Source organism: Erinaceus europaeus, chromosome 6 (assembly GCF_950295315.1).
Source record: "Erinaceus europaeus chromosome 6, mEriEur2.1, whole genome shotgun sequence".
Classification (NCBI taxonomy): Eukaryota; Metazoa; Chordata; class Mammalia; order Eulipotyphla; family Erinaceidae; genus Erinaceus; species Erinaceus europaeus.
Genome location: NC_080167.1, coordinates 14,033,656 through 14,053,193, shown reverse-complemented (window position 1 = coordinate 14,053,193; position 19,538 = coordinate 14,033,656). Strand labels below are relative to the sequence as shown.

The window sequence follows — 19,538 nt, the reverse complement described above, 5'->3', positions numbered from 1 at the left end:
TAAAAAAAAAAAACAACAAACCAGACCTGAAAAGGATAGGAAAGGGGGTCGGGCAGTAGCGCAGTGGGTTAAGCACACGTGGCTTAAAGCGCAAGGACCGGCTTAAGGATACCGGTTCCAGCCGGGCTCCCCACCTGCAGGGGAGTCGCTTCACAGGTGGTGAAGCAAGTCTGCAGGTGTCTATCTTTCTCTCTCCCCTCTCTGTCTTCCCCTCCTCTCTCCACTTCTCTCTGTCCTATCTAACAACATCAATAACAACAACAATAATAACTACAACAATAAAACAAGGGCAACAAAAGGTAATAAATAAATATTAAAAAACAAGGGCAACAAAAGGAAATAAATATTTAAAAAATAATAATAATAAAATTTTTTATAAAAGAAAAGGATAGGAAAGTCCACTGTCTTGTTGGCAGATGAAGTAGGCAGCCAGGAAAGGACAGGAAATAGGATGAAGACGCCCCATTTTCTGGTTACAGTGAGTGAAGCTTGAATTGAATAAAGAAGTGAAGCTACTAGCCCACTTGGCAGACGACATGGAAGGCCATTAGGGGAGAAAGTGTTTTTCTCATATATATATATTTGGATAGAGACAGAGAGAAATTGAGAGGGGAGGGAGAGAGAGAGAGGGAAAGACAGAAACACCTGCAGCCGTTTCACCACTTGTGAAGCTTTCCGTCTGTAGGTGGGGACCAGGGGCTTGAACTCTGGTCCTTGTGAACTGTAATGTATGCATAATCCGGTGCACCACCTCCTGGCCTCCAAGAGAGTGTTTTTCAATAATTCAGAACCATTTAATTATTGTGAAAGGGCCCTTGCTCCTCCTCATTAGCCCGCCATCTTGGCCCATGATTCTTCAGGGGGTCAGGATCTTCACAGCTGTCTTGGGAGTAGTCCCTCGGGTGTGCGGGCACAGTTCACTTTGAGGATGGGTCTCCCCAGACCTGTCTACTCATCCCTTCTCCAGAGCTCTCAGTGGCCTCCAAGGGTGTCTTGTGATTAGAGAAGTGTTAGAGGGGAAGGGAGACAGGTCGGGGAAATGCAGAGGTGAGGCCTTTAGAAGAGAGTGCACCAGCATCATCTGTGCTTAGCAGACAAGAGCTCCACACAGAGGTATGAGAGAGAGGTGAAAAGACTGACTGCTTAGAAGGCTGTAGGAATCTCCAGGGCCAGTGATATCCTTCCTCCAGTGGGAGTGGCCAGGAGGACAGGAGCCCTGTCTTTCTCAAAGAGCCATGTCTCTCTTGATCACTTGGAAAAACACTGTAACCACACTTGACTGCTGAAGACTAGCTCTGCTCGCTGGTCTGCTGTGCCTCAGATCTGAAGAAAGTGAATACAGGAAGCAAACAAAGTTTCCTCTTTGACTATACCATAAATACAGAGTAGACAGCATGTCTATACTAAGGAAATTCTGTTTCCCTCTTTGTGAAATCTTTAATAAGAGGAATATGTCCTTTGACCCAGAAGGGCTGTGTGTGTGTGTGTGTGTGTGTGTGTTACTTAATAAAAGTTAATGTCATTTCTTTTTTTTTCTAGATGCCGAATTCAACAATGCAGGTAAGAGTATTTCTTGATGAAAGTAAAATAGTTTATAATATGCTGTGTTACTTCTGGGCCCTTTGGGCTGACTACCCTTATGGTGAGGAGCCCAGCGTACTGCTAGTAGCAAGGACACCCACCAGCAAGCAAGCAGAAATGAAACGGGGGAGCTCCTTAGTAGGTGACACCTGCAATTACACTTCAGATTTTCAAGGGACTAGCATAGCTGCTGTGACTGACAGTGAGTGGAATGGTAGCCTGTGGTACCTTCTTTTCTCTCGTTAGGATAGCTGGCTGGTTCTTGGGCTGCTGCCTGGCCAGTGTAGACAGCAACAGCACCTGCCCAGAAGCTGAGCACTGTCAGTGTAGCTTGGGGGGCTGAGTTGTGGGTAGATTCCATTCAAAGTCTTAGATCTTTGTGGATCTGTGAGGGAGAAGGAGCGTGGATCTACCCGCTTATTCTTGAAGTTCACCCTATGCCTGCCCTTATGGATAGTCCTCCGAAGGCTCAAGGTGATGGTTTTGTCACACACTCCCAGAGCATGTGGTCTTGTTCAGCCTTGGTCAGAAACTCAGCCTTGTCATTATTTTCTGCTATGACATATACCTATCTCTCTAGTTGTTAGGCAGATGACTCAGTACCTGCTCCAGAGGCCAGTGTAAGGATGGAGTGGAAGAACGCACATGAGGGCTTATGCAGGGTCTTAGGAAGCACTCAGGGCCATGAGGCCCACGAGATAAGGTTTCAGTCAGTCTGGACAGAGCTGTGTTTGAATTAGACTTGTGAAAGGAAATAGTCGTGTGACTTTGGACTTCATACTACTGTGTGTGGGCCTGGGTTTACTCATCTATGAAGGCGTTTTCAAGCTTGTTTTAGTTACAGAGCTTCTTCAAATAAAGCCTCAGACAGAGCTCTCCTCATTGAGTAACACAGACTGAATCTAAGGGTGCTCGTTGGAGCAGGGGTGCAGGCCAGAAGCTCTTTACACGCCTTATCTTTCCTTCTTCTGTTTGTTTGAACCTGATTAAAAAGTCACTCTATAGACTAGATCTCAAATACCTTCAACTACTTGATAGCACTGTAATTCTGTCATTCACAGTTTGAACTATCTGTGGGGACAGCAGCTTTACCCACCTTGTTCTCAACCCTAGTATCCCTAGTAGTAGAACAGTGCCTAGTTATACCCAGGGCACAGACTGGGTTCTCTTATTAGTTGAGTAATTTGAGAGTTGTTCAGTCATGCAGAGGAGACCTGTTAAATGAAATACTGTGATGTTACTGAGAAGCATATACTCTGTGCCAAGTACTGTTCCAAGTAGTACACCTGTCTGAAGCTCTTTAGTTGTCTCGGCCATCAGAGGAGGTAATTAACAGGGTATTGTCACCCCTGCCACATGAGCCACTTATTGCCACAGGAGATAAATGATCTTGCTCAAGGCTACACAGCAGGGGAAGAGGCAGTTCTGTGAGAGGCATCTAGATACCTTACTCTCAACTACTGGACTATTCCTGTGTGCCTGACCCCAGGTTGCAAGGTTCACACACTTTCTGTCTCTCGTGCTGTGGCCAGCTGGTGTCTGGAGGGTGGGATACGATTTAATAGAGCCTTCCAAAATCCAGAGCAGCCTTGCTGTTTTCATTCTGAGACTGTTTCAGGGGATGCTGATAAACTAGTGCAGCTCTTGGCTACTTACACTAGTGCATATGTCTTTCCAATGCTTGTTCAAGCTGGACCTTTCTTTTCTGCCGTCCATGCTCCATGGGAATGGCTCCATCAGAGTCTGGCATGGAAGGACTGCACTTTCTTGAGATCCAGTATCATTCTGAGTCAGCAGCTAGGATGCTCTGAAAAGGAATCCAGGCTTGTCTTCTCATGACTTAAACTTAAGAGCTAGATAACTTGAAGCATAGAACTCCCACTTACCTTTTAAACCCACTAGTTCGGCTGACTGTGAGGGGGTGTGGGGGTGACTGGTGTTACCCTTCTAGCACTCTGTCACAAGATGGCTCATCTCTGCTTCCAAGCCACGTCATGCTCTTCTTCTTCTTTTTTAATATTATTTTTTTCTTTTTTTTAGTTTTCAATATTTATTTATTTTCCCTTTTGTTGCCTTTGTTTGCTTTTTTTTTTGTTGTAGTAGTTGTTGTTATTGATGTCGTTGTTAGGACAGAGAGAAATTGAGAGACAAGGGGAAGACAGGGGGAAAGACAGACACCTGCAGACCTGCTTCACCACTTATGAAGCGACTCCCCTGCAGGTGGAGAGTCCGGGCCTCGAACCGGTGGCACAAAGCACAAGGACAGGCCTAAGGATCCCGGTTTGAGTCCCTGGCTTCCTACCTACAGGGGAGTCGCTTCACAAGCAGTAAAGCAAGTCTGCAAGTGTCTATCTTTCTCTCCCCCTCTCTGTCTTTTCCTCCTCTCTCCATTTCTCTCTGTCCTATCCAATGATGACAACAACAATAAAAAACAAGGGCAACAAAAGGGAATGAATAAATACTAAAAAAAAAAAAAAAAAAAAAGACACTCACCTTGGCTGGAGTGTCTTTAGTAACCCAGGCCCTCTTTTCTCAGCATGTCTCCATCACTGTCCAGTCCATCATCATTCAGTCTCTGAATAAAACGCTAACCCGACAGGAAGACACTGTCATACTGAAGCAGGCACTTGTGGAAGATGCGGATATGATGATTTGCACAAACGTTGTTCTCGAGGTAGGCGCCCAGTTTGACTGACCCCACTTCCTGATCCTCAAGTAGTCTCTGGGCTCTCTTTGAAAAGGGCTTGGCCTGTTCTGTGATAATCCTTTCTTACTTGGTCTCTTCTCCATAAACCTAATGACTTTCAGGAAAACCCCAAACTTGTTTTTGCTATTGTTTTAATGTATCTCTTCTAAAGAGAGAGGCTGGTTACATTCTGTTCAGACCAGCTGAGTACAGAGAGGCTCAGGTGAGTCCATCTGTCACTTAGCAGGGGTGATGCTGGGTACTGTCTCATAATCCAACTGGACAGGAAAGAAAGCTGTAACAAGTGGGAAAATGTGAATAGATTTGCCTGTGGGCATTTTGAGTTTTTTAATACAGAAATAGAAATATCATGGGAACAAGTATATTTGAAGTATTATCTTGCTTTTAGGTAAAGTACAGTCTCACATACACAGATGCAGGGGAAATCATAAAAGCTGATCTCTCCCTCCTCCTGGGGACAGTGAGCAGTGCAGAAGTTCCGGTGCAGCAAAAGTTCGAAATTCACTTTATTCAGGTAAGTTTGATAATTTTGTGAAAATAGTTAGTTGCCAAGTACAAAGATAAACTTCTCAGTGAAAAAAAAAAAACCCCTCAATTTAGAAATGTTACCATAACTAACCACTTGTACTGAATAAAGGACTTCCATGTATCATGGGAAGTTTGGAATGTCCTTGTGTCTTTTTTCCATTTTGATATAAGATCTTTCTCCCTGTGAGCTTGTTCTTTCACAGCATAATGCACTCCTACACTTGGTGGATAAATTTATACTTCTGAGTAGGGGGAGAAAGTCTTATATTGGTCGGTAATCCCAGCTTTTATTATGAAAAATGTTTAATTTTCTCCTTATCTCCTTATTAAAATGAGTTTTGATTTTTTTTTTTGGGGGGGTACATTTCTATATTGTCTTTCAGCAAATGTCAAAGCCAGTTCCTCTCAGTGGAAACCCTGGTTATGTTGTGGGGCTCCCGTTAGCTGCTGGATTTCGGCCTCAGAAGGGATATCCTTTTGTTGTAGGGAAGGTGGGCTGCCCTTCCCCTTATTGCTGAGGACTCTGTGGGCTGTTTATGAGCTAGAGAGACTAGCGTGGGCCAGAGCTTCCTCTGGGAGGCCCTGGTGGGTGGTGGGGTTTGGAGACAGGCAGCTGGGGCTGAATCAGCACAGCCTGGGAAAATGTCAGGGTTTTAAAATTCAAATCTCAAGGCATAGAGGTGGACAGACACAAGATGTATTTAATTTCACACTTCAGCCAGAAACTCCTAAACAAATGTAGTGATTTTGAAAATCCTAGGGTTTTTCCTACTAATCCAGGAGAATAGTTCTAATCATTTTTGATCCTCTCCTAAGAAAGAACTGTCAGAATCCTCAAAATCCAGACCATGGATTTCTGAGCTTTGTGTCACATGTCACACATGCGCACTGTCTCCTGAGCCCCAGGCTGCTCTAGTATTGGGTACCGTCCCTTAACTGTCTGAATGTCTGGGATTATTCAGTCTAGGAATAGAAGTGGACAATTTACTATTCTTCGTAGCACAACTGAGCAAGACTGCTTAGCAGTAGAGGGAAGCCGGACCCCTGTGCTGTTTGGTTACAATATGCAATCTGGCTGTAAACTACGGTAAGAACCACAGCTTGTTTCTATTGGAACTTGTTTGTGTTGATCAGAAAACAAAGTGAACCTGCCCTCTCCCGTTTAAGTCAAACTCTGCTTCAGCGGAGGGGCACATGGAAAACCACCAGGATACTTATTACTCATGGACAGTGACACTAGTAAAAAAATTGTGAATGATGGATTTTGTTTTCTTATTTTAATTCTCATAAACTATATACTATTTGTCATGATTCAAAGAAAAACTTCACTTTTTTTTTCCTTCAAAATCTCGAAGCTTTCCATGTTTGAGTGCTATTTCAGGGCCTGGCGCATGCACAGTACCACTGCTTCTGCTTGCCAACTATTTTCATTCTTTTAATTTCTTTTTCTTTTTAAGATTTATTTATTTATTCCCTTTTGTTGCCCTTGTTGTTTTATTTTTGTAGTTATTATTGTTGTTGTTAATTGATGTTGTTGTTGTTGGGTAGGACAGAGAGAAATGGAGAGAGGAGGGGAAGACGGGGGGGAGAGAAAGATAGACACCTGCAGACCTGCTTCACTGCTTGTGAAGCGACTCCCCTGCAGGTGGGGAGCCGGGGGATCAAACCAGGATCCTTACACCAGTCCTGTGCTTTGCACCACCTGCACTTAACCCACTGTGCTGCCACCCAACTCCCGATTCTTTTTAATTATTAATAGGAGAGAGACAGCATTACTTCATTGTCCACAGACCCTCCCCCATTGCCATGTTACTCTGATGTGGTGTTGGCATGTGCTCAACCTGGTAAGCTCTTTCTTGGCCCTGTATATTTTGTTTTTAAGATCATGTAACATTTGAATTCACAGCAAAAATATTTCTCTTGAAAGTCCTTGAAGTGAAATACTTTCTGAACTTTTGTCCTTCCTGGATAGAGCCTCCTGATTAAACATAATTTGGGAAACACTTTTGGATATATCTCCCTAGCCAACTATGATTTTTCAGTGTTAGTCACACTTTGGCTTCTGCTAAATCCTCCTTTCTGGAGAGTAAGAAAATGAACTTGGGAGAGCATGTGGACTGTTGAGCCTGTAAAAACTGCTGGTGTGAATAATAGCATCATTTCACTGACCTCTTTCTCCTCCCAAAAGGCTGACCAGAGCTATCACGTGTCAGCTGGCCATGCGGAAGGTAAAGAGCCTGCTGCAGGGCCAGGCCTTCCCCGACTATGTGGCCCCTTTTGGAAACTCCCAGGCTCAGGATGTGCTGGACTGGGTACCCATCCACTTGGTCTCACAGGCATCGCATGTGAAGGTAAAAGGGGAGATACTGAAGGCCACATGCTTGTGGTATCTGCTTCCATGTGCTTCCATGCGACTGTGGGGAGACACGGGCAGCCGGGGAACCGCGTGTTAAGGAGGCAGATGGCTCTTATAGGAGCTCTGGCTTCATTAGCAGACAGGCTGGGTCTTGATACTGACTGTGCACTTTGTTTAGCACGTACCACCTTTGTCCGTCCATCTCATGGGTTTTAGCCTCAGCTTCTTCACGTGAGAACGGGGACTTGAGAGTTCTGACATCATGTGGTTGTCAAGAATTAAATGAGGTAATGTTCTTGGTGCCTAGCAGTCACTTGAGGGCTGTGACAGCCACCCATCACCATCCTGTTATTACTGCTACTTGTGGTGTTACACAAGCCCTTCTGTTGGCATGGTGAGCTCATAGATGAGTGGACAGTCTCAGAAAGACTGAGACTTCGTCCCATCCACTAGCTGCTCCATCCACTGTTCTCCAGTTTGTAATGGCAGCCCACACGAGAGCTTTCAATTTCAAAGTTTCTAAAGGAGTTTAATGGAAGCTGACATCCTACAAATAGGTTCCTGATCACACGTGATCTGCCTGCCCACCTTTTTCTTTTGTCTTAGCAGCCAGTGTGGGCTGGTCCCCATCACTGGAGGCGTGCTCTCCATTTTATCCTTTAATTGCCCAGTTTTTTCTTGTCACAGTTTCTTCAGGCCTCTCATTATCTTCTTAGCATATTTATAGCATGGGGGTAATGGGGGTGAGAACTAGCTCTCTAGCTCTGATCTGCCCTGCCCTCTGAATCCCCAGTAGAGACCCAGGATTACTCAGCCCCTGCTGTTCAGCTGCACAATCTTCTTGGCTCAGCTCTGCCGCCTCAGTGAACCAGGCACACTGCTTCTGGCTTCTCAGAGATGGATGGTTAAGACATCTAGTTATCACCACAACCTCAGAAAGGGAAACAGGTGGGGAGAGAGGTAGAGTGGACATTAGCACTGCTGGGGTCTGTGCTGGTCCAAGCAGCAGTGAGGGCCTGGAGTGGGATGTCCCATCCTTCCAGGAAGCCCAGCTAGACACAGGCATGAAAGCATCTGCTGGGCAGTGCATATCACAGCTGCACGCCACGTCGTCTCCTAATGACAGGATGGATAGTAATGATTTTTTTAGCCTGCAGATTTCTAAAAGGGCGGTTCCAAACTAGGCAGTTCCACCAGTGACTTGTTGGCAGGCACCAAATTTCATAAACCTGCTGTTTATGCTTTGAAGATACATTTCTAAAAAGTTGTTATTTGGAGCATTTTCCAGCATACACAAAAGAACAAGAATACAAATGGAGTTCCATCTGCCCCTGAAGCAGCTTTAGCAGTTGCCACATTTGCCACCTGAAGAGACTTTGAAGGCACGATAAAGCTGGCAAAGGCCCACTTGCCCATCTCCCCCTCAAGGCAAAATGGTCCCTGGCAGGTCTCACACCTGGCCCCCACAGCTCTCCACAGGCATTGTGGCTATGGCAGCAGGGCTCTTGCCACCACAGACAGTTCTAACATCTTCAGACAACTTCCAGACACTGCAGAACACCCCATGTAACACTTGAGCTGCCAGCTGATGAAATCAGATAATGAAAAGTGCTTAAATTTTCCAAATACATTTTTCAAAAAGGTGTTGACTTAGCCACATGTGTGGCCTCAGGTTTGTGCTGCACTCCCGGTACAGCTTCTGGGTGGCAGTATTGCACTGAGAGAAGCTGTGTTGCTGTGGTGTCCCTCCCACTGCCTCCCTGAAGGAGACTGCCTGGAGCAGTGAGTCCCAAGCAGTGACAAAACAGAAAAATAGCCAGTTTTGACCAGAAAGGTGGTGCAGTGCATAACGTGTTCGATCCTCAAGCACGAGGTTCTGAATTTGATCCCTGTCATGGCATGCGCCAGAGTGGTGCCCTGGGTCTCTTCCTCCCTCTCTCTCTTTCTTAGTAATAAATAAATCTTAAAAAAAAATTTTAAGGAGCCAGGTGGTGGTACACCTGGTGAAGCATACACATTGGAGCACACAAGGAGCTAGGTTCAACCTCCTGGTTCCCACCTGCAGGAGGAAAGCTTCAGGAGTAGTGAAGCGGGGCTGTGGGTGGGTCTCTCTCCCCAAACCCCACCCTCGTTTTTCTCTGTCTCTTAAAAAAATTAAGAACTAAAATTATATTTAAAAAATTTTAAAGATTGCAGAGTGCTGACCTGGTATAGTGGCTCTGCACATGGACTCTGAGGCAGAAGAGCTTCAAGTTCAAACCCCGTTCTCACCAGAAGCCAGAAATTCACCCCACCCCATTGGGGAAAAATTTTAAATATTTAAATTTAAAAGGATTTAAAAAATATTTTAAATAATTTATTCATTCCCTTTTGTTGCCCATGTTGTTTTATTATTATAGTTATTATTGTTGTCATCATTGTTGGACAGGACTGAGAGAAATGGAGAGAGGAGGGGAAGACAGAGAGGGGGAGAGAAAGACACCTGCAGACCTGCTTCACTGTTTGTGAAGCGACTCCCCTGCAGGTGGGGAGCCGGGGGCTCGAACCAGGATCCTTATGCCGGTCCTTGGGTTTTGCACCACGTGTGCTTAACCTGCTGCACTATCACCCGACTCCCATTAAAAAGGATTTTTAAAAGAGTCATGAGAGGGCCAGGTGGTAGTGTATCTGGTTGAGTGCACATATTACAGTACACAAGGACCCTGGTTCAAGCCCTCAGTCCCCACCTGTAAGGAGAAAGCTTCATAAATGGTAAAGCAGTGCTGCAAGTGTCTCTGTCTCTCCCTCCTTATATCCTGCTTCCCTTTCAGTTTTTTTTGCCTCTAGGGTTATTGCTGGGGCTCAGTGCCTGCACCACAAATCCACTGCTCCTGGAGGTTATTTTTTCCCTTTTGTTGCCCTTGTTTTATCGCTGTTGTGGTTATTATTGTTGTTGTTATTGTTGTTGGATAGGACAGAGAGAAATGGAGAGAGGAGGGGAAGATTGACACCTGCAGACCTGCTTTACCACTTGTGAAGTGACCCCCCTGCAGGTGGGGGGCCCTCTCAATTTCTGTCTCTATCCAAAATAAGTACATAAATAAATATATATGTAAAAGATTCATGAGAGGGGCTGGGTGGTGGCACACCTGGTTGAGTGCACATTACAGTGCTCAAGGACCCAGGTTCGAGCCTCTGATCCCCACCTGCAGGAGGAAAGCTTTGCAAGTGGTGAAGCAATGCTGCAGGTGTCTGTCTCTCTCCCTATCACTCTCCTTCCTCTCTATTTCTGGCTGTCTCTATCCAATAAATAAATAAATAAATATAATGCAAAAAAAAAAAAAAAAGATTAATGAGAGAGGAGGCCAGAGCAGTGTGCTCAGTCATATGTGGTGCTGGGGATGGAACCTGGGGTCTCTAAGTGCAGGGGATGAACCGAGGACCTTGCACACGCACAGAAATAGTTCAGTAGTTAGCCTCTTGACCCACTTTACAAATTCTAGGGCCAGTCAGGCAGTGGCACACCTGGTTGAGCACACGTTACAAATTCTATGGCCATAGGAAGAGAAAGAGGGAGGTGAGGCCCAGGAGCTTGAACAATGGTACAATGCTGGACTTGCAGAGGAGTAAGGGGTGACAGAAAAGCACTGTCCCCACCTGTGGTACCCTTATGGTGCCAAGGAATAAAACCAAGACCTCAAACACAGCAAGGGGTACACTCTGCCCGATGACCGCTGTCCTGGCCCTCTAAGTGCATTTTAACTTGATAATGTAACCAGATTTCATTTCTTTCTGTTCATATTATCTTCTTTCCTCCTGATCAGTGCCAGAGGTAATCAAGTGGCTGAAGTTAGAGCAGTGAAGTCCCTGGAGGTCCCACAGTTGGGTATTGGGATTACAACATCTTCCAGGTAGTGCTGGCACCTTTAGAAATAGGAAGGAATGGAAAAATTGGGCTCTAGGTGTTAAAATATTTTTGGAACCTTGAATTTTAAAATGTATGCTTTGTCTAAGCTGTTTTTATCTGAACTTCTAGAGTCTATTCATTCTCTTGTTCTGAACATTTTGTAATATGTGAGGCATTTTATAATTAAAATTCTGAACTGCAGATTAAGTTTGACTTGAGATTGTGTAATTTCACATTGGTTAATGGCATTTTGTTTTGCAGGATTCCTGCCAGCTCCCAGTGACTCTGGCTATAGAAGTGAAGTGGATTAAGTATGGATCCTTACTGAACCCACAGGCCAAAATCGTAAATGTAACTGCAAATCTAATTTCATCCCCATTTTCTGAGGTAGGTCACTTTAGTTTAAAGGTTTAGGTTAAAACACAAGCCCACGTAATACTCAAGTATAATAGGTAAATTTTATTTTGTGACAAAGATAATTTTAAAAAGTCATCTTTTAAAGAAGGAAAGTCACAATAGCTTTATTTATGTTAACATGCTTGTTTAGGTTTGATGTTTAAAATTCTTGTGAAAACTGAATTGAGACTGATACAGGTGTGTGACTGAGGACAACTTGAGTAAAAACATTTTTATTTCTCATCCAAGGGAATGGCTAGTTAGTTAGCCCTCTTTGTGCCTAGACTGCAAGTTGTTCCATCTTTGTTATCCTGATAACACTAACATTTGTATCACTCTTAATTATTTCAGACCATCTCAGGAAATGAAAAGACGATTCTTCTCTCCACTGCGGTTACTTTTGTGGATGTTTCTGCACCTGCAGAAGCAGGCATCAGAGCGCGGCCAACCATCAATGCCAAGCTGCCCTTTAACTTCTTCTTCCCATTTGTTTGACGTAAGTCCTTAACTCTAAAGGCCCAACGTCCCTTTAGAGACATCATGTTTTATATGTTTAAGAGATTGTGAGAGGAAGGAACCAGAGCATTGCTCAGCTCTGGCATAAGGTGGTGCTGGTGACTGAACTTGGCCCTTTTGGGGCCCCAGGCATACAAGCAGTCTAATAGACTGAGCAATTTTTAGAAAGTATTTACTCACTTTTGTTGCCCTTGTTGTTTTATTGTTGTAGTTATTACTGTTGTTGTTGTTGTTGGATAGGACAGAGAGAAATGGAGAGAGGAAGGGAAGACAGGGAGAGAAAGACACCTACAGACCTGCTTCACCACTTGTGAAGTGACTCCCCTGAGGCTTGAACCAGGATCTTTATGCTGGTCCTGTGGGTCACGCCATGTGTGCTTAACCCACTGCACTACCACCCAACTCCCTAGATGGAGCAATTTTATACATCTCCTAATCCTTGAAGCTTACCCCAAAACACCACTCTTATCCCCATTATTTCCCTCTTTATTCCTTTCTTCCATTTGGAAAGGTTTACTCTTTAGAGAGGTATCCTCTGATCTTGGTCATTTCCAATACTGTCAACACATGGGCCATACATAGAAACCAAATTGTACCTTTGGAAAGATAGAAGAACAGCCCTTTAACTAGTACAGGCATTGAGGGCTTATTAAGTTTATTCACTTCTTGCTTTAATGTGAGTTATTTTAAAAATGCTCTTTTTTTTTGTTCAGGTTTTTTTTTTTTCATGTCTTGCTAAAATGAATACAAAAATAGCAAAATCTCGTATAAAATAGTGCAAGTAGAGTACATATCCTCATGAGGGGATCTTCCCTCAGACGTCATGTTAATTACAGTGGAGTCTTGGCCTAATTGCCATTTCTGTACCAGGCACTGGAGCTAACTAGCTTTCTACCTCACAATGGGTTGATATGAGATGCCACAGAGCAGATGATGCTGGAAAGATACAGTAGGAGGGCCTGAGCGAAAGAGTTTATTTTATACATTGTCAGGTGGTAGAACTAGGAAGGAGCTTGGGTGCCCAACAACAAACTTCTGAAGGAAACTGGCGAAAGAAGCCATTTGGAATAACCTGGAAATATAAAAGACTTCTCGAGAGTGGACTGGTAGCTTCCTTTTATTTTTCAGGGATACACTGGCTTTTCTATATACATATGAAAAACGGAACATTAAGATTAAATGTTATATACATAAGTTTCAAAATCACCTGAGATTAAATTTTATATACAATTAGTAACTGTCTGCTTTTTGGTTCATCTTGAGTAACATGAGAAAATATACTTTATGATACATATGCTATACAGGGGTAGGGATGTTCTGGAAAGCTCTTGGTCATACCACACAATAGGGCCTCCCAAAGGACTGTGTCCCCTCATAATCCAAGGTGGGTGGGAATGAGGCAATGGCATCAAACCAAACTTCTCCCCTAAAATGGCTCCAGGAGACGCAGTTGTCTTCCTGTTGTAGGTGTAAGTCGGTCTTTGCAGATACATGTCTAGTTCGTTTCTCCAATAAGTCCATGCTGTCTCAGCAGCTTGTAAAGTCTTTCAATTTCTTGTTCCTGTTATTACAAGAGCAGACAAATACTGACTTTCTGAGCTTCGCCAGGGATGTGAGACTTATTCAGTGAATCCCTGTCCCAAGGACATAAAACTGAGTGAAAGCTATACTGTCTGCAGGAGACTCTGCCGTCAAATGGGGTCTACTGGGTGACGGCAGTGATCAGATACTCGGAGAAGGGGTGCCTGGCCTAAATCTGAAAGGAAAAGCTAGGTGCTCCAAGCTCTGGGCAGCACTGGGGCAAAGGCCTGGCAGGGAGTAGCACCATGCTGAAGGCAGAGAACTATGAGCAGATGACATTTCATTGAAGAATTGTCTTACCTTCTCAGAGCAGCTGAATTCAAGGTGTTGGATCTTGGCAGCCAGTTGCATATTCATCTGTTTTAACTTTAACACCTGCCTTTCTGAACGTGTCTTCACCGAGATAATTATTCCTGAAAAATAATGGAAGGTCTCAGTGATACTGACATCTGGTTTAACCACTTGAAGAAAAATCTCTTACTGATGTGTTCAGTTAGGGGAGAGGTGACAGACAAGTCCAGCATTCATTGCTTAATGGCATAAGAAGTAGAAGGGTCTAATTTTCCATTTCTGAGCAACTGGGTCCCCAGTTTTGAAGTATTTCTCCTTGGTCTTCATGGACTGAAGAATACTAAAAAAAAAGTAATCTCTGACCAGATAAGTGCTAAGCTTCTGATACCAAGCTTGTTTAGGATAGTATGTGGGGCTGGCATGCTGGTGCCTCCCACAGCTGTGATCAGTTTATCTGTCACTGATCACCTGATTTTTGGCTGATGGATGAGGTCAGGTCATCAGCTTCAGCACATATCCTGTCCCTGGTAACCACACACATAGTCCCCATTTCACCATTGGATCTAGCCTTGTGTTACCTTCATAGAACTTTTATGTCATGCTGTTAAGCCTGATAGCACTGTGGCAGTTGGCACCAGCCCTCACCCTGCTACATTTAGACAAAGAATATGAACAGGTGACCTGGGGTAAAGTGTTGGACCCTCAAAAAGTTCTGAGTTTGATCCCAGACAGTGTATATGCCAGAATGGTGTCTGGTTCTCTCTTCCTTTTATCTTTCTCATACATAGTATTAAAAGGAGAAGGAAAAGATCAAATCTCAGAAATTACGTCTGAAAAATGTTTGCCTCACAGTGGTGTGAGAACGGTAATAGGTAGTTACTGTGGGTTATGAGTGACTTTTAACCAATACTAGTTTATCTACCACAACTGCACACAACCTTTGTCCAGAGTATCCTTCTGTTCTGTTACTAAAAATCAGCACAAACACCTTCTATAGTAACTGTCAAACCCAGATGAATGTTGTCAATGGTGTTTATTTCATCACTAGTTAGAATTCTGAGTTGCCCCAGGCAAGATGGTTCACACATCCCCACATTCTAGAGACATGATCCCTCACTGCCTGAGGAAGAGCAGGGCACGGAGTGCCAGCCTCGCTGTGCCGCCCCGAGAGAAAGGGCTCCATGTTGGGATGCACCTGCCTCCAGCAGGCTGCACTGTCCCTTGTTCCCTCTCCTGACGACTAACCACTATTCTGGGGGAATTCCCAGACCTCTGCACAAGTTCTGAGCTTATAAAAAGCATTGCAGGTGATTCTGATATAGCAGGTCCTGACGAGCATTTGTGTAACTCTCACTGGCTCACTGGTAGGAAAATACTTTACCATCTGGTGATCACTATGTCCACCAAAAAAATAAAAACACAGGAGACAAGTCTTTTCTGAGATGGAGACACACTGACCAGCAGGATGTGTAAGACATTTACCTGTGACATGGCAAAGCAGGGTCCCCCCAGTATGCACCTGGCCCCAGGTTTCCAGCATAGGTGTTATTTTAAAAAGGTCAGCATGGTCACTTTGGAAAAGTCAAGAGTCCTTGGGCTGAGAGATAGTATAGTGGTTCTGCAAAAGACGTTTCTTCCTGAGGCCTCATAGTCCCAGGTTCAATCGCTAGTACCACCATAAGCCAGAACTGAACAGCACTCTGGCTTTTTTCTCTGTATCCTTCTCATTAAAATATTTTTTAGGAGGCCAGGTGGTAGCACACCACATTGAACACACATAGTGCAAAGCACAGTCCAGTGCATGGATCCCGTTCAAGCCCCGGCTCCCCACCTGCAGGGGAGTCGCCTCATAAGCGGTGAAGCAGGTCTGCAGGTGTCTTTCTCTCCCCCTCTCTGTCTTCATCATCTCTCTATTTCTTCCTGTCCTATCCAGCAATAACAACAACAACAACAATGGGAAAAGATGACTGCCAGGAGCAGTGGATTCATAGTGCAGGCACCAAACCCCAGTGATAACCCTGGAGAAAAAAAAAAGATTTTTTTAAAAAAGAAGTCTCAGTTCTCTAGGCCTTCAGAACATTTAAGACTTGCTGTGACTTTCTCAAAGGTGGGACTCTCAGGTATAGCATCTCTCAGCGTAAGCCCATTTTGATGTTCCTCCCTTGCTGGGACAGGGTTTAGAACTCTCCTCAGGAAACACCAGATGAAAAACACAGGCACTCTCGGAATCAAGCCAAAGGGGACTAATCAGGGATTAGTCTAACCCTTTCCACAAACATCTCAGTCAAGGTAAGTCCTCCCAGCATATGTCCTGAGCCTGAGGTCAGACCACTGTACTGTTCTCTAGACCACAGGAGGCAGGGGAGACCAGCGTGGAAACCACAACCCACCCTGCTTCTGCCCATGCCGAGCCCCACTTGTTCCGTCTGCTCCACAACCTGGGTCAAGGGACATACCATTGATGATCCGGGCCACCCGCCACAGCCGGAGCAAAATCAACAGACCCAGAGCCTCAAATTCGTGCTCCCGGAACAAGACAGCAATATCAAAGACGAATGAAACCACCACCACAATGGCATCCAGGATTTCAAACTTGTGGTGGAAGAACTCCAGGCGGAAAACAAATAGTTTAAAGGCAATTTCCATCATAAAGAAGGCCAGGATGGCAATGCTCAGGCAGCGAAACACCTAAAGGGAACAAGGAACCAAAGTGAGAGAAGAACTGGACTGATCACAGGCTGGGGCAAGTCACACAGAGGAGCGGGCCTCACATGCAGCTGCCTGGTCACAGCAAGGGAACTCATTTGATCAGTTCCCAAACTGCGAGTACCAGCACTGTTCTCAGCAAGGAATCCAGGGCCCAGCTCTGCTCTTTGAAGGGCAAAGGCAGTGGCAGAGTAACAACTCCTTGCCCCCATCACAGCAATCCCACTCCTAGGACATCATCCTACATCTAAGCACAAAACATGCACACTGACACCCTGTTAGAGTATATGCAGTGCTGTTTGCAGAGCAGAGATGCCCTGCACTGTTCATAGAACAGAATCACCCATTAGAAGGTGCTGGTCAAAAGCATTATTAACCAGGTGTCAGTGCACTTGGTTGAGAGCATGCATTACAGTGCACGAGGACCCAGCTTTAAGCCCTTGGTCCCCATCTGCAGAAGGGGACTCCATGAATGGTAAAGCAATGCTGCAAGTATGTATGTCTCTCTTTTTCATCTCACCCCTCAACTTTTCTGTCTCTATACAATACATAAAATTTTAAATATTTTTTTCCTATTTTTATTGAATAGGATAGAAAAAATGAGAGGGGAAAGGGAGATATAGGGAGATAGACACCTGCATACTCCCAGAGAGATAAAGAATAGGGAGGCTCCCAATGGAGGGGATGGGATATGGAACTCTGGTGGTGGGAATTGTGTAGAATTGTACCCCTCTTATCTGACATTCTTGTCAATCATTATTAAATCAATAAAAAAATTGAAAAGATACCTACAGATATGCTTCACTACTCATAAAGCATTCCCTTTTCAGATGGGGAGTGGGAGCTCGAACCAGGTCCTTGCACATGGTTAACAGGTACATCTGACTGGGTGTGCCACTGCCAGCCCCCACCCCCCAATAAATCTTAGTCTGGGGAGATAGGACAGTACTTCACACAGTGGACTTTCATGCCTGACACTTGAAGGACCCAGATTCAGTCCCCAGCTTTGGTGCTATGGTGTCTTTCTCTCTTCCCCCTTGTCCATCTCTGTCTAAAAAAGCCTGTCATGGAAGCTGGACAGTAGTATAGTGGGTTAAGCACACATGGCACAAAGCGCAAGGACCGGTGTAAGGATCCTGGTTTGAGCCCCCAGCTCCCCACATGTGTGTGAGGGGAGGGTTGCTTCACAAGTGGTGAAGCAGGTCTGCAGGTGTCTTTCTCTCCCCCACTCTGTCTTCCCCTCCTCTCTCAATTTCTCTCTGTCCTATCCACCAACAACAGCAACAATAACAAGGGACAAAAATGGCCTCCAGGAGCAGTGGATTCGTAGCATAGGCACCGAGCCCCAGCGATAAACATGGAGGGGAGTGGAAAAAAGCCTGTCCTAGAGCAGCAAAGTCCTGTGACAAAGTAAAAAAAAATGGGGGGGTACTAAGAAAGACATTCTTAGGACATAGAAATTTGAATACAGTATGAGGTCTTATGATAAAACCCTTATTCTTAGTGTTGTGTCTAACTTAGTATCAGATGGTCAGACAAAAATGTAAGGGTTTTCATAAAGGAGGCTCGGAGTGTAGCGCAGGACTTGCATGTGTGAGGCCCTGAGTCTGATCCGTGGCACTGCACATGATGGAATGGAGCAGTGCTCCAGTCTCATAAGTCTCTAATCTATGTGGGTGTGTTTGTGGGTATCTGGAGCAGTACAGCAAATAGAGCAAAAGGTATATTTGTGTAATTTTTCTCAGGAGGGAGAAATGAGAAAAAAGGCTCAAGAAAGTGAGTATAAACTTTTTTTTTTTAAAGTGAGCATGGCAAGTGTGCTACTGATTCTGTTAAAAAAGCAAAGGGAATAAATATTTTTTAAATATTTATTTTTCCCTTTTGTTGCCCTTGCTGATTTTTATTGTTGTTGTTGATGTTGTCATTGTTAGATAGGACAGAGAGAAATGGAGAGAAGAGGGGAGGACAGAGAGGGAGAGAGAAAGAGAGACACCTGCAGACCTGCTTCACCCCTGTGAAGTGACTCCCCTGCAGGTGGGAGCCAGGGGCTCGAACCGGAATCCTTAGACCGGTCCTTGTGCTTTGCGCCACCTGCGCTTAACCCGCTGTGCTACTGCCCGACTCCCCAGAGAATAAATATTTTTTAAAAAAAGGGAGCCAGGCGGTAGCGCAGCGGGTTAAGCACACGTGGCACAAAGCACAAGGACTGGCGTAAGGATCCCAGTTCGAGCCCCCAGCTCCCCACTTGCAGGGGAGTCATTTCACAAGCGGTGAAGCAGGTCTGCAGGTGTCTTTCTCTCCCCCTCTGTCCTATCCAACAATGACAACATCAATAACAACAACAATAATTATAACAACAATAAAACAAGGGCAACAAAAAGGTTTTTTTTAAGATTTACTTTTAAATAAATATTTAAAAAAGCAGAGGGAGTGAAAAGTACTTAGTCTCTATTTTTAAAAAATTTTTATTTATAAAAAGGAAACACTGAAGCACTGCTCAGCTCGGGCACATGCGCACACACATTCTGACAGGGGTCCTGTCAGAATCCCCCTGAAGGAGCAACAGCTTCCCTGCTCTGGAGGCAGTCAGAAGTGTTGTCCTGGTCAGATGTCCTAAAATCTGTGTCATGCTCTAGGTGGGCAGTGTAGCATCAATCGGGATTCTTGGTTAGTGGGGTTCCTGCCTGCAGTAACTGCTCATCAGTAACCCGGAGATGTTTTATCTGTTTTATATGTTTTATCTAAAAGCACCCAATCACACTACTCTCTAACCAGGCCATTCTGGAAAGGGGACTCTGCCCCACCCTCAGTGAGGATGGCAGAAGAGAACCACATCAGTGAGAGCTCAGAGGCAGCGGGCACGCACCAGGACGGCATCGCTGTTGTGAATCTTGATGATCTTCAGGTCCAGGATGAGCTCGGCGAGCACCAGGAGAGCATCCAGAATCACCAGGCAGATGATGATGACCTGCAGATGGGGGGGGGGGGGA

General features: G+C 44.8%; 2 protein-coding genes across 6 annotated transcripts in view; one reads left to right on the top strand and one right to left on the bottom strand.

Moving 5' to 3' along the window:
• TCTN1 (tectonic family member 1) overlaps nucleotides 1-16,321 on the top strand; it is a 37,559-nt gene extending 21,238 nt beyond the window's left edge. Inside the window, exons 7-15 of one of the 2 annotated variants that reach the window (XM_060193106.1) lie at nucleotides 1,540-1,560; nucleotides 4,118-4,255; nucleotides 4,677-4,802; nucleotides 5,200-5,285; nucleotides 5,763-5,903; nucleotides 7,005-7,167; nucleotides 11,320-11,445; nucleotides 11,806-11,950; nucleotides 16,190-16,321. In XM_060193106.1, coding sequence (XP_060049089.1) covers nucleotides 1,540-1,560; nucleotides 4,118-4,255; nucleotides 4,677-4,802; nucleotides 5,200-5,285; nucleotides 5,763-5,903; nucleotides 7,005-7,167; nucleotides 11,320-11,445; nucleotides 11,806-11,949 — 945 coding nt within the window. In that variant the 3' untranslated portion in view covers nucleotide 11,950; nucleotides 16,190-16,321. Of the gene's footprint in view, nucleotides 1-1,539; nucleotides 1,561-4,117; nucleotides 4,256-4,676; nucleotides 4,803-5,199; nucleotides 5,286-5,762; nucleotides 5,904-7,004; nucleotides 7,168-11,319; nucleotides 11,446-11,805; nucleotides 11,951-12,962; nucleotides 15,261-16,189 lie in introns of those variants that run through there. The other variant, XM_007529029.3, reaches the window with a different exon arrangement.
• Nucleotides 13,070-19,538, bottom strand: part of HVCN1 (hydrogen voltage gated channel 1) — a 31,164-nt gene continuing 24,695 nt past the window's right edge. For all 4 annotated transcript variants that reach the window (XM_060193107.1, XM_060193109.1, XM_007529629.3 and 1 more), the window contains exons 4-7: nucleotides 19,415-19,516; nucleotides 16,299-16,530; nucleotides 13,852-13,964; nucleotides 13,070-13,531 (exon numbers count right to left, since the gene is read on the bottom strand). In XM_060193107.1, coding sequence (XP_060049090.1) covers nucleotides 13,466-13,531; nucleotides 13,852-13,964; nucleotides 16,299-16,530; nucleotides 19,415-19,516 — 513 coding nt within the window. In that variant the 3' untranslated portion in view covers nucleotides 13,070-13,465. The remainder of the gene's footprint in view (nucleotides 13,532-13,851; nucleotides 13,965-16,298; nucleotides 16,531-19,414; nucleotides 19,517-19,538) is intronic.